Source organism: Cariama cristata, unplaced genomic scaffold (genome assembly GCF_000690535.1).
Source record: "Cariama cristata isolate BGI_N322 unplaced genomic scaffold, ASM69053v1 scaffold7391, whole genome shotgun sequence".
NCBI classification, from domain to species: Eukaryota; Metazoa; Chordata; class Aves; order Cariamiformes; family Cariamidae; genus Cariama; species Cariama cristata.
The window spans coordinates 70,627-85,600 of NW_009599788.1; the positions used below are offsets into that span (position 1 = coordinate 70,627).

The 14,974-nt window shown below is 36.5% G+C and overlaps 1 protein-coding gene across 1 annotated transcript in view; it reads left to right on the top strand.

Annotated features, from left to right (window-relative positions):
* The window catches only part of SLC25A13 (solute carrier family 25 (aspartate/glutamate carrier), member 13), a 78,674-nt gene that overhangs the window by 46,028 nt on the left and 17,672 nt on the right, over positions 1 to 14,974 (top strand). The window contains exons 12-13 of the mRNA XM_009709800.1: positions 2,136 to 2,216; positions 14,450 to 14,590. Of these exons, the coding sequence (XP_009708102.1) occupies positions 2,136 to 2,216; positions 14,450 to 14,590 (222 nt within the window). The remainder of the gene's footprint in view (positions 1 to 2,135; positions 2,217 to 14,449; positions 14,591 to 14,974) is intronic.

Here is a 14,974-nt window from a genome sequence, read left to right on the forward strand (position 1 = left end):
GCTGGGGTTGTTTAGTCTGGAGAAGAGGAGGCTGAGGGGAGACCTGATCACTGTCTACAGCTACCTAAAAGGAGGTTGTAGCAAGGTGGGGGTCAGTCTGTTCTCTATAACCACCAATAGGACAAGAGGAAATGGCCTCAAGTTGCACCAGGGAAGATTTACATTGGATATTAGGAAAACTTTCTTCACCAAAAGGGTTGTCAAGCGTTGGAACGGGCTGTCCAGGGAAGTTGTGGAGTCACCATCCCTGGAGATATTTAAAAGATGTGTAGATGTGGCACTTAGGGACATGGTTTAGTGGTGGACTTGGCAGTGTTAGATTTACAGTTGTACTTGATGATCTTAAAGGTCTTTTCCAACCTAAACGATCCTATGATTCTGTGATTCTATGATTTTTGCTTGATACAAACTGAATTACAGAAAGCACAAAGCAACTGTTTATATCTGACTTGTGAACATTACAAGTAACATACAAATAACATACAGATATCTGTATATTTAAGAATCTTACTGAAAACTTATTTTGAGACTTGCTCCAAAATATAACAAGCTTATTCAACTTGTTGAGCTCATCTGTTTGTTTGTAAGTAGTGCAGGCCTTTGGTTTCACATCTTAGCAAAAATGAATAATTATTTATTGGACTTGGAGGGCTTTTTTAATCTATTTCCACATGGATCCTGTATGTTTAATTAGAATCATAGGATGAGTTGGGTTGGAAGGGACCTTTAAAGGTCATCTAGTCCAACCCCCATGCAGTGAGCAGGGACATCTTCAATTAGGTTGCTCAGAGCCCCATCCAGCCTGTCCTTGAATGTGTCCAGGGATGGGGCATCTACCACCTCTCTGGGAAACCTGTTCCAGTGTTTCACCACCTCATTGTGAAAAATTTATTTCTTATATTTAGTCTAAATCTTCCTTCCTTTAGTTTAAAAGCATTACCCCTTGTCCTGTCACAACAGGCCTTGCTAAAAAGTCCCTCCCCGGCTTTCTTGTAGGCCCCTTTAGGTACTGGAAGGCTGCTGTAAGGTCTCCCTGGAACCTTCTCTTCTCCAGGCTGAACAACCCCAACTCTCAGCCTGTCTTCAGAGGAGAGGTGTTCCAGCCCTCTGATCATCTTCGTGGCCTCCTCTGGACTCGCTCCAACAGGTCCATGTCCTTCTTGTGTTGGGGGCCCCAGAGCTGAAGGCAGGGAGGTCTCACCAGAGTCAAGTAGAGGGGGAGGATCCCCTCCCTTAACCTGCTGGTCACGCTGCTTTTGCTGCAAGCCCAGGATTTGGTTGGCTTTCTGGGCTGCAAGCGCACATTGCCAGGTCATGTCCAACTTTTCATCTACCAGTACACCCAAGTCTTTCTACATGAGGCTGTTCTCGATCACATCATCCCCCAGCCTGTATTTGTGCTTGGGGTTGCTCCAATCCAGGTGCAGGACCTTGCACTTGACCTTGTGGAAGCTCATGAGGTTCACACAGACCCACTTCTCAAGATTGTCCAGGTCCCTCTGGATGGCAATTCTAGCGTAACAGGAGATAATATGAGCCTATAGTGAAGTGTTGGTAAGAAAGGAACTTGTTTGCATGCGGTTTTTTTTCTTGACTGTTTTAGTTCTGTAATTTTGTTATTTCTTGAATAATTTTAAGGCACTGAAGAATTTCTTGTTATAACCCAGTCATAATGTATTGGCTATTCACCAATAAGTTAGTATTCATCAAAGCTAGTAGTATGCATTTTTAAAAAGGAAAGGTGTTTAATGCTGTTAATTAAATTACTATTGTCTTAAAACTTATTATTGAACATTCTGATATTAATTTGAAATTGTATTTAAATTTGTAAATGTAGTGAGCATTTCTAAAATCTTAAATGATTTTATCATTAATTTTCAGATATTGCTTTTATTATTTAATTAGTGATTGTTATCTTTTTCAATAATAAATATTTGAATTATGCTGCAAATCTTTGTTAAAAAGAAAAACATAGCTTTACCATATTTCATATAAAATCTAATATCTGTTTTTTATCTATTAGTTTGGTAGCTTCATGGATGTATTTGTATTTTCAGTTGCACAGAATTTGCAACTGATCAGTGTTTTCTCCAACCTTTTAATTTACCAGCTTTCATAAATGTTTGTTTTTTAAGGTTAATGATTTTGTGAGAGATAAGTTTATGACTAAAGATGGCTCTGTCCCACTGGCTGCAGAAATTCTTGCTGGTGGCTGTGTAAGTATCTTTAATTTCCTTCATATGAGATTCATGGAAGTGTAGTGTGTAAGATTAACTATGTGGACTAAGGCTTCTGTTTAACCACAGATCCGGTTCAAGAGCAGACTCTACTAGAGCATCTCAGTTCTTTCCTAGATAGGCCAGCCGTTCTTGATGAAAGGGTAAATGTTTCTTTGCATCGTGCCTTTTAACCACACTGTATAATTCTCACGGCTTAGAGTTTGTTTCCTTAATAAAGAATGTGTCTTTATTCATGTTGGCTATAGCTTATGGCCTAAAGAGGATTCATGCTAACCTTTCCAGAAGTTAATAATTAGTTACTACTTTGTGGCACCCACTCTGCCACATCACTTCTTTCCTGATGTGTTATTGCACCCACTAATTTTCACTTTTTGCAGTGATACTGGCTTTTTGAAATGGCAAAAACTACTCATGCTTCTTTGAGTTCATAGCAGACGTAGGCTGTGTAATGTTAACTGAGTACATAATGCATTCCTGAATGTAGGCTGTATTTAAAACCCACTGAGTTTTTAAGTGTGTTTTGCTTGCACAAAGTAGTATCTTAATGAACAACTGGCATATTACTGGGTAAATGATAATACTTCACGGTTTGGTCTAGTTCTGTCTGTTCATACTACAGCTTACTTTATCTAGTGTATTGATTTTGTTCAAGCAAATGTAAATACTTTAGGTAAAATGAATAGTTGTTCAAAGACCAGTGGACTTTACAGATAAAGAACACTGTTTATTTAAACTGGCTTTGATCACTGGGGCAGAGCAATGTTGGTACATTTTCAATCTATCTTTGTTTCTGCTGTCCTAAGACAGATGAGGTCACATTTTCAAGCGGCTTCTACCTGTGTCAAAAACTACATTGAGCAGCAACTTAAAAAGAAATGGTTATGTCTTAACCTCAGTAGGTGCAGAGATTTGTGCTGTATGTGCTTGCAGAGAGCATACTACGATTATCTGAGCCTCAGGGTGCAGTGGCTTGGTTGCATTACAGGCTGAGAAGCCCTGGTTTTCTGTAATTCTCAGGAGATGGGGCAGGATTTGGCTGCTGTCTCACTGCTCCTTCTGTTTGATCACTGACCTGTTGTAGACTGCCAGGTAGGATCCCCTTGTTCTGTAACTTTAGGAGCGTTCAGGGGAGAAAAAAAGAAGGGGAGAGAGAAAAGAATGTGCGTCTCTAAAGCCCTAAATAAAAAGCATGCTGTAAATGAAGGAAAAATGCAATAAAGTACTTGCAGAGTAAAGAGTATTTGCCCCTTACACTAATAAAATGTCCTATGAACATAGTAGCCATAGAGAATTCAGCAAAATTTTCATTTAAAATGTCATTTGATCTAGAGTTTTTATTTTTACAGACTGCTGTGAATTTTTTAATGCAGTACAAAAAGCACTCTTTACAGAGACCTGTCATTCATGAGAATGCTGCAGCAAGCTTTTTGCCAGTAGTTCATTGTGTATTAAGGGTCTGCTTTAAGAGATAGGTGGTTTGAGATGTATTTTAAATGTGCTGTAAATGTTGATTTGTCCTATTTGTTATTTGAAATATATATTAACAATGAGATGCTGCATAAAGTTGTAGCAGTACATGTGTGGTGGCAGAATGCCCTGAGTTTTCTTTTAACTGGAGTGCTCCACTTAAGGGCATAGTCTACTGCCAGGTAGATAGGTTGCAACTTGTCTTTTCTGCAGGTGGTCTGGGTTTTTTTTGTAATTTTAAACCCAATTCAGACTAGCAAGAGAGACTCTCATTACAAGTGATGCCTAGTTTTTTGGGGTGAATTTTTCTCTCATGGTGTAAATATATGCATAAAATATGAGATGTCAAAGACAGGCTTTTTCCTATAGCTTTCAGCGTTGTTTTGGCCTAACTTTATTCTTGTTTAAGCCAACGTGAAACCTGCAATTTCACTGTGGAAACAGTAAGGACACTGTTGAATTCTTTCAAAAATTTTCAGTGTTGTATTTTTACCTCCTTTCACAATGTAGTAATCGCTTATGTGGGAGGCAAGAAGACAGGAGTGCATGATGTGTTAAGAGTCTAAAAAGGGGCAGCCAACTAAGATGAATTTGATAAAAGACACCTGCCCTATCACCTTTCCTCTCTCCACATCTAATTCTCAGCTGTGATTGTGTTACAAACACATATGTTAAATGTTCCTTCTTCAGTGCTTCTGTTTCTTTGGAGTGTATTCATTGTTTACCCAAGAGTTGTGAGCTGGATGCGTTCTAGATTTTAATGTTTTAAATACCAGCCCTGTGAGTACAATATAGCATTAATACTTAAGAAGGGGAGGATACTTGGACAGTTTGGGTTGTTCAGTAATACAAAGGGCTTTGAAGGGGTCAGTATCACCTGAGTAGCTCCATTCGGCTGTTTGCCCAACCATTGCCAGACGTTGACTTTTAAGTCCCCAAGGAGTTCGCTTTGCATCATAATTACTGAGAATTAGTACACATGGCTGACTTTTGCACTTGTAACTAAAGCTGATTGTTTCATTGAACAAGTCTTTTTCTGTTTTGTAAACTGTTTTCTCTCCTGAAAAAAAAAAAAAAAAAGAAGAAAAGAAGAGAATAGAAAGATCTCTTACTCCGTGACCTCGTGGCACTTAGTTCAGTTAACAGCCTGTTTCATAGCTTTTTATTATGTGAAGATGAAAGTGATAGGTTGGTTGAGATTTTTTTTTGAGATCCCTGAGAATACCTTTGTATTTTTATACAGAATCTTAAGGAGGATTGTTATGTATTACTAACTTAAAATTTCCATCTCCTTTGTTTGTAAGAAATTTTCCTAGTGACTATGGTATTTGCTACCCATAAAAATATATGTAACTTCCAGATTTGCACAGTGCCAGATACTCACCATGAACTCTGGGCTCTGCTGTGCGTTAGAACTCTCATCACTCACGTGAATCCTATATAGCCCTTATAATTATTAGACTAGTAAAAAGCTTCAGTTCCAAGGCATCGTGTAATGATACTGTAGAGCTAGGATCTGTTGAGCATCTAAACTGCAAATCTGACTTAACCTCCTTGAATGAAAAAGTGCACAAATATGTTAGGTTTAATTTCTGCAAATGCTATAACTTACCTTCAGGGATTCTTTAATAAAAGGATGATCTTGGGTAAGCTGAAAGTACCACTTGAAATCTTTTGTTTTACAGTGGCAGTAATCTTGAAGTTTCTGTAAACTTTTTTTCATGATCTTTCAATTTATTTTATATTTTAATTAAAGAATAATCACTGGTCATACCAAGTATAGCCGCTTGCTTCTTTTAAACTTAATTCACTTAAAAGCCTCTGTTAAAAGTAACCTGATTTTTTTTGATACAGCACTGGTCATTACTCTTATTTTTTGAGTTACGTTAACCAATTGAAAACTGTTTGTAAAAGTGGTGTAAATATTATTTTGGGGGTTTTGAGGTGTTGCCCTGAACGCTAAGCTTTTAGGTGAGACAGTAATTTTGCTTAGTTCCTTAAATAAAGCAGTTCCATGTTTAATTGAAAAATTTACGTTGTGTGTCTGGAAGTAACTGGGAAAGAGATGCAAAGATGCAAAATAGTGATCATAAAACACATACGAAATATTACAAAAAACAGAGAAGTATTATAGCATGACTAGAAAGAAGTAACTATATAATATGTGTTACTTTGCATATAGTAATACAATTATGTAGGTAAATGGGAGGCTTAATTTTCAGCAAGAAGAGAGAAAAACATTTTGCTTTATTAACCTTTCCTTTTGCTCTCCCTCCTCTTTCCGAGCACACACAGTCTTTTCCTTCCCAGCTGCTCTGTGTGTGCTCACTATTAGCCAGTTTAAATCATGTAGCACAGTACAATTACAGACCCCGTACAGATCTGCTTTTATTTAAGTCGTCAAGGCAATTTTAGGCATATTTCTAGAGACTTTATAGTAATTGTAATAAAGTTAAAACATATTGGACCTGCTTGGACAACCTCAACTGTACTATGGAACATAAAAATTAGAAACAGTTAAAATGGAGTTCATCTAGAAAGTGCAAAATCCTGTCCAGAGTTAATTTTAATAAAGGAATATGATGTGAAATTTCAGATTAATTGTGCCAAATAACCAAACCAGTGCTAATAGTTTAAGCTACTTTGAACATGTATTTTGTGTTTCAGAGAATAATAAAGATAAGTCTGCATCTGAGCTGCATTTTCTCTGTGGCATTGTGGTAGAGCTAGAGGGTGTATGGACTGCAATTCCCACACTTCTTAGATCTCTTACTTGCAAAAATTCAGATGGTTCTAAGTTGTAGGCTAAAGGAGAGTGAAGGTGTCATTCTTGCTTTCATTATTTAGAAACCTACATCTGATAAAATTCTATGCTATTTGTCAAGGAAGGCTGAGCTATGGGTAAAATGAAACTGTGCATTTTGAATGCCAGGGAAAAAAACCTCTGCATGTATATCTGAAAAAAAAAAAAAAAAAAAAGAAAATAACAACTTCTCTCACTGAGAAAAGTTTTGGTATAGTTTATTGAGATAGTTAAATAATGATGATCATCTTGATGATTGCTCATACTAGCTTTGAAAGCAAATAGCATACATCTTGTGAACTCTTAACAGATTTATTCTCAGAGATCTGTTCTCCCTGTAGTCAGGGAACCTAACTTCCGTTACTTTCAGGGGGAGTTGTACCTGCATGTGTAAAAGCCTAACCGTCACATTTCTTGTTTAAGGAAAAGTTCAGAAACTCCTAACACATTTTTTTCTTGATTAAATTTAGAGCTATTTTCTTTTTAGATAAAATCTATGTTGTTAAATAAATTAATTAAAGTCTATTTAATATAATTAATATAATGTAACAGAATATACTGTAATTAATTAGATACTTTTAAAGTGTAGTTTTCTTGTCTGAACCACTGTAATTGTAGTTATTTTCAGCATACTGAAAATAATTTAAACTAATTGTAAACTTTTGGTACAAAAAACTCCAGCTAGATCTGGACTTAAATTTTACTTCATATTTGCAAACCCATTACATTTCAACACTGCTCTGTTTTAATTGTCTCTGGTTAATTTTCAGCTAATCTTAGATTTAAGCCTTGTAATGAAGTTTGGGAAGGCAACATACAGTAACATGATAGCCGTTACAAGATGTTGTACCAAAGGGTGGGGAAGTTTCTGGTATAGTGTTCCTGCTTTTCTTTGACCTCACTCGACATTTCCTTGCAGGTTTGGATGTTTTAAAAAATAGTTTGCTGAAATTTTCACCCAGTCATGCCTGGCCTTTCCTAAAAGCAGTAAGGAGTTATGCAGAGCATGATTTCACTCTATTTTGAATTTTCCTTTTGGATTAGTTGATTTTTTTTTTTTTTCCCAAAGGTATTTTCCCATAATGAATTAGAGGTGCTTTCCCCCTTTGCTTCCTCTCTCCTCTTCCTTTTCATTTCCCTTCTCCACTAAAAAAAAAAAAAAAAATAGAGAGGAAATTTTTCAAACTGTAAAACAAAGAGGGATGCATAGGATTAGGTTGATATGTTTCTCATTGCAGAACCGAACACTTCTGAACTCTTAAAAAGCCCATTTTTTTCCAACAAACACACTTAATATTTGAAATGTATTCTTTTTTTTTCTATTGTATTAGAAACAATGACTGCAAAATTTTGTATGAACGTACATTACAGTTTAAAACATGTATTTGTTTTGACAATTATATTTTATTACACATCCCTTTCTTCTATTACTCCTTCTTTTACTGACAGTAAAATATTTTAGTGTTTACCAGTGCAGGTTCAAAAAAAAAACAAAAACCAACCAAAAAACAAAGGCTCAGACTCAAATCAGGAATAAAAATCTAGCTTTCTATGAGAAAAGGGAAGATATTTATGATGTCACAGTAATTTATGATGTAACCAAGAAATAATGGGTCACAGTTTTAATACAGCTACCATGCCTGAAGACTTGAAAGGTCTGTAAATCATTAAATGATTCTACAACTAGTCAAAATAGACAAGTACAGCAGACAGAGCCAAATGTTAACATATTTGACAGGTCTGTAACTTAATTGCTTTTATAATGTCAATCAAACAGGCTCCACTTTGATTCTTTGGCTAGGCTTCTGAGAACTGAATTACCTATAACGTGGAAAATATCAAATCCACAATTTTAATTTTTTTCCCACTGCAGACTTTGTCAGTGCTTATAAACAAACCATACTCCTGTTTGTTTCTGTTTAGCCAGGTCATTAACATACTGTTGTAGGACAATCGTCACAACTTGCATCTGAGTCTTAGAAGCAGTAGCAGGAATTTACTTCTGTTCAGACTAATTGTAATTCTATTTATGAGCACTTTTATGTGAGCATTTGAAGAGCTTGCTCTACATTTTATGTACACTTGGATGTTAACAAGACTCTGCAATTCTAGCAGCATTCGCTGTTTGAGCTGCCCAAAGTAAAACCTTAGCCATACCAAGAGAAGGCTGTCCTCAGAAGACAAGAAAGATTAGCTGGAGAAAAACACGGTTCTGACTAAGCAGCATGAAAGCTGTTTCTGTGCTAGCCTGGTCAGGGTAGTGAAAAGCAGATGATTGAGGGCTCAGGAAATGTCCTTGTGATCTGAAGCAAAGGTATTTACTATATGAACTCCCATTGCTAAAGAGCATTATCAGAATCCTGTATAGATAGGACCACAGATGAGAGGACGCAAAATAACATGAGATGGCTTGTATTGATTTTTGAAGCCTGGCTTTATCGGAAAAAAAGGTGACATAGAACCATGACATAGACATGAGAACCTGGTATGCTTTGCCCTTGACATACAGCACCATGTAATTAAGGTTGCCACCTTTGAAATCTGTAAGAAAAACAGTCACTTTGGACAGATGTCTGTTACTCGGTAGCTCTTCTGGCATAGTGAAATCACCTCTGCAGCAGCTCAGCATAATTCATCTGATGCTCTTGGGATCTTTTGCCATGCAAACACCAAGACTTTCAGAGGTAGTTTGAAGCACTGCACTGGCACTCCATAAATCTGGCTTCTAAGCCTTGTTCTGTCGTAGAGTTAGTATGTGATTTTTGTGGTAAATCACTGAATAGTTCTATGCCTTAGTTGCCCTTTAGTATACAATGAGGATGGTAATTCTTCCATTCTTTCATCCCTTGAGTGCATTTTTAATTTAGATTTTTTTTTTTTTATGACAGGGAAAAGTCTTCATTGTGTGTCTGTACAATGCTCACCACTTCAGGAACCTTGACTTTAATTAGGATTAATGGATGCTAGCAAATGCACAGGAGAACAAGCTGCATCTGGCAGGTGGCAAGGAGTAACGGCCTGGGACAGTGTATGATACTCCATATGACTCAATGTGATAAACAGTTGACCAAAATTTTGAAACTTGCACCTGCTTGTCGTCTTGTAAATTGAACGAGTAGCGAAGACATGGTAGATGGTTTCTTTTGCAGAAGTTGATTTTGGATAAATATATAATATATTGCTTCTGTATTTTAATGGTTGCCGTTAATTGCCATAATTGCTATCCCTGGGTGATATTGTTGGGAAATATTAACACTCTAATAGCAGTAGTAATCCTTTCTTCATCCATGAAACCTTAAAAGGTGATATGTGAAAAGTTGGATGGGACACAGAAGAAAGATTTTGGCTGACCCTAAATACTCTTAGATGAGAACAGGGAAAAGGCTATGATTTGAAGTAGGTAATAAGGTTAATTAGAGGCACAAGAACAGTTGATGGTCAGTAGCAATGAAAGGAAAAGATTCTAGTACTTTCTTCTGGGATGGAAAACACAGAATTTTCTTCCTGAATTACAAGCTGTATTCTCTTCAGAACCTACACCGAAGCTTTCAAATGGAAATGTGAAATCCCTCGGAGAGCTGGGTCTGGTGTGCTCATTTCTTATCTAATCTCATAAGGGCACAAAATGCAGTTACATTAAAAAGAACAGGAATTTCTTGTCTTAGTGTAATAAGGGGGGTGAAAATCTGTTTATTTTCAAGTAGAGTTTATTACAAGGTGGACTGAACACATGAAGAAGTAGAAAACATTCTGACTTCTTAAACTGGAGTGTTAAGCAATTGTTATTAAACTAATTTTTTTTCACTACAGAGTGGGGTTTATTTCCACATGGACAAAAAAAAGTACCTCAACTATTTCTACTTCTCCCTTCTGTTCAGTAAAATAGGAAAGTAGAAGGAGGCATGTGATGTACAGTATTGCATTACTGTACAAGACTATACTGCCATCGAGAGGTGTTGGGTGATATCATACCAATTGCAGAGTTGAAGAACTACAAAAATGAAAAAAAAAAAAAAAGCTTGTTTTTAAAAATTCATTTGTGTGGACATATAGCTAGCTGTCTGTGTTAACGTACATTGAACATTTTATAGACATGCAGATTTCTAGCTATGTGTGTATGAGGAGTTCTTGGATGACAGAGGTATTTCCCTTTTATTTTCTTGCTTTACATCAAACAAGACCATAAGTGCTTGTGATTAGGTCAAATGTTAAATTCTTTCAGAATAATATGGGCCCTTTATGGGCCTTTACTGATAATTATCTATGCAGTACCTCTAGGTATCTACTCTATAAATAACTCAAAATTGGAGCTTTTATTTTAATCACGAGATCATAACTGAAAAGTAATAGTTTTCCTTTTACAGTCAGATCATTTGTTTCTTTAAAAAATGATTGGAAGAGGTGATAAGGAATTCAGAGTTGAGGGTATTCAAGTTTGTAACTTCAGTATAGAAAAGTCGATGTTACTGGGAACTATCTGTATTAAACAGTTGATGAAATTGATTTTTGTGACACTTAGTGGAGAAATCATTAAGCTTGAACAACCTGAACTTAAACTGTGTTTATTCTGTCCAAAAAAATAGTTTTCAAATTCTGACCTTTCAGAGCATATTTCGAAATTTTAAAATGAGTTACACTTTCAACTACAAAAGTTAGCAAACAAGGCAAGTTCTTAAATTTTTGGCCAAACAGAATGAATGAGCAGGGTGATACGGTGTGCTGTTGATGTTCTGTCTGTTTTTTCCATAAAAGTTTATACCAGCACCTTGAAGAGACTGGGAAAAAATAGATTGATGAGATTTCTTTCATTGCATTCACTATGCAGGAGCTCAGAAAGAAGGCAGGAGCCATGCTATTGTGATTCAAGCTACTGATTTGGAGATCAAGATATCTGGAGACTCTTACAAGTTGTGTGTGTTTGAGCTAGGAGGACGCACACACTGGGCATACAATTAACCTCTTTACCTCACATCCCCTTCTTGTAAAACTGAAGTCATTGTACTTTCCTCACAGGAGCACTGAGAGGAAATACTATTAATATTTATGAGACACTTGCATACTATGATTATGAGTAACACAATAGGAGTTACCGGTACTAGACAAGCAAGAAATCATTTCATTAGAGAGTATAGTAGCCATCTCCGGTTTGCTTCCCCCCCATTTTGAGAGTAAGGAGCTGCAGTTACCAGCATAGATGGTTAAATAACAGAGTGATAAAAGCTCCCCACCAGGCGACTGTACTTGTTACCACTAGAACTGCCTCTGCACAGGCTGATAAACCAGCCTTCCTCTCCATCACAAAGCAGGCAGGTGGTAGAAACCCTCCTACCGAGACCCTCTGTGAGGTATTGTCTGGCTCATCGCTTTCAGTTATCCACCATTTGATTTTTGGTGTATATCTTTGATCAAATTCAGAGGATGACAAAGGTTGTTAGGGAGTTCTGGGCTAGTACCGGGACAGTTTTGTGGAAAGACTTCATTGGAAATTTCTGATGTCTTTCTTCAGACCTGCTTTGTGGGCAGCAAAAACGGTAGTCTTTTTAGTAATGCCTGGTGCATGTGGGTCTCAGTGTTTTAAAAATCTGAATGCAGCAAGCTTGATTGTCGGAGGTGGGTAAATAATAACGTCCCCATTTTTCAAAGCAAGCTGAAGCAGAGTAAGTCTTGTGTGATTTACCCAGAGCCACAAACACCTAATGCTGCAAGAGTTGACACAGCCAGGTTGGACGTGCAAACATAAACATTTATATGTGCTAGCACCCAAAGTACTTCCCATTTGCTTGAATTCAGAAATTATTTCCCTTTATTTTCCTTTAAAATCAGATACATGTTTCTATTTTGTTTCTTTAAATATGGTATTCACTTATAAACATTTTTGTAGATTTTTAAATGGCTCAGTGTTTCGGTGCATTAATAATAATAATAAATAAAACTTAATTTTGTTGTCATCTTTTTAAATTTTAATATGGTTTTCCCGAATTGAAAATTAAAGGAACACTTCCCGTGGAGTCATGGCACAATGAACTGCAAGAATATCATACTGAGGGAAAGTAGTTTATTTGTGCTAACATAGATCAGTTGGTATGAGTTTTTAAATAGTGTGTTTTAGAGGAGGGCTGTGGTATAGCAAACTTGCAAATTAACATTATCACCTGCAATTGGGATTTTATCCTTTTAGGAAGAAAATATGTGTGATGGCATGTGGGAATGCTTAATATTTGTAATACATTGACCAAAATGTTTATTGTGTAGGAATTTGTAATTCACCATAAGGACATTTCCACGATTTTTTTTTTGAGACTTTGCAAGATGAGTAGACAAGTGAAAGAAACAATTTTTTGTTTTGAATGCTTACTTACTTAATATGTCTCAGTTTAAGCGCAAAACTGAAGTCAGCATATGTGCCAAATAATTTATCAGTGTAATTTCTGATGGCAACAAGAATAGCAGTTTTATATGTACCAGGATTCTGGTTTGGTAAAAGCAGTTAAATTAAATTATGCCAATTTGAAAGTCAAAACCAGTTGAGTTACACAAGAGCATGCTTTTTCTGGTCAAAATAGGAAACATTTGGGATATTTTGGGGGTTATGTAAAGACTTTAATTTGTAACCGCACTGTGTGTGCTCAGCCTAAGTGGTAGACAAGAATAGTTGTTCGTGCAATTTGCCATTTCTTCAACACATTATTTAAACCGTATTACTGCGCATATTTTTTATTTTGAATGATAGTTAATCTGAGCTATGATTAATTCTTTTAACATTTGGATAATTTAAAAAAGATGTGCACATAGTGTTTACATACTAGACATGGCTAGATGGAAGTGCTTTTAAATGTGTCTTATTTCATTTTAGTTTTTACCTTCTAGAAAAAAATAGTTGTTTTGTTGTGGGGAGGGTGAGGGTTGCCCTTTTCATGGTTTGTGTGATCTCAGAACCTAGAGAAGGGCATAGCTGTTGGGCCACATAATTAAGAAATTAACAGAAGTTAGAATGACACTCTTGAATTTGGGCCAGATGGAGTTTGAATGAGTATTTTTTGAATACACTTAGCTAACGCTTCATGTTACCTTTTTTGTCTTGTTTCAAATTTTTAACTCAGGATCTGTCAGTGTAGCAGAAAAGTTATGCCCTACATTACATATTGTGAATGAGATGAACTTTATGAGAACTTGGGGGGAGTCTGAAATGCATGCCACTGTTGTGTTTTAAATCTAACTTTCAAAATCAGTTGCGCGATGGCTTCCCAACAAATGGAGACTGAGACATAAAAAACATTTACCGGTTCTTGATTAATAGAATCCTTCAGTCTGTAGACCTTCTTTTCTTTATTACATGATGCACAAATAATGATGTGGAGCTCAGGCTCTTGAATCAAACAGCGTTTAATGGCACTGAAACTGGTAGTTCAGTGGGGTTTTAAAAAAAACGCAACATATCTGCAGTTCTGGTCTTTGGAATGCATGTGTTCTTTGTTTTATGAACTCATGCCAAAATTGAAAAAGCTTCTGCCAGACTTTTACTCTTCAGTAGTGTGTTTTCACTTTCTGCGTACTGGCATGCGCATCTCAGTTTCTTTACCTATTTACTAATTCTTCCTTTCACTTCATTGCTTGCTTTACAATGGCTTGTCAGTATTGCATAAATTGGTGTTGGCGAAGGTATTCTTGCAGCAAGTATTGGGCTGGTGTCTGTCTGATGTACTGCAGTGTCCTGCAGTGGCTGACCTGCTTCCTCTCTGGTTTTCCTGACCAGTCATCTCATGGGGGAGTAGGTTTTTTACCTTGTGAGCTGCAGTTTACTAACTAATACTAAAACTCTGGTCTGCTAATAGCTTAACTGACTACAGCAGGATTAAAAATGTCTTCTCTTGAATGTAACAGGACGTACACTGCAAATAATGTGACAGGTTAATGTATTGCCTTCCACTTTTAATTTCAGGCTGGAGGTTCTCAAGTGATCTTTACCAATCCACTGGAAATTGTCAAGATTCGATTACAAGTGGCTGGAGAAATTACTACTGGTCCACGAGTTAGTGCCCTCACTGTATTACGGGACTTAGGCTTCTTTGGTCTCTACAAGGTATGGGTTTTTTATATATACATGAATTAAAGGCCAGTTATGAATATTTCAAATCAAAAGATCATTTCGTTGTTCTCACAACTTTCATAGGTGGACATAATTGTACTTTTAAAAAAATTCTTCCTTATTATGTGATGTTATGTCTTCGTTTTTCATTTCTAACTAAGGGAAGAAACTGTCTCGTGTTTTTGAGCATGTAGTTCTTGTGGATCTTACTAAGATTTCTTACTTCAGCGGGTGTAAGTATTGTTCATTGAGAATTAGTTTGTGATTTCTGATGTTCTGCCTGTAGTTTGCGATTCCTGGTGTTCTGCCTGGTGTTAAAATAAACTTATTTTCGTCTGCTTCATGGTATAGTGCTTACAGATTTGGAGCTGTGCTTTT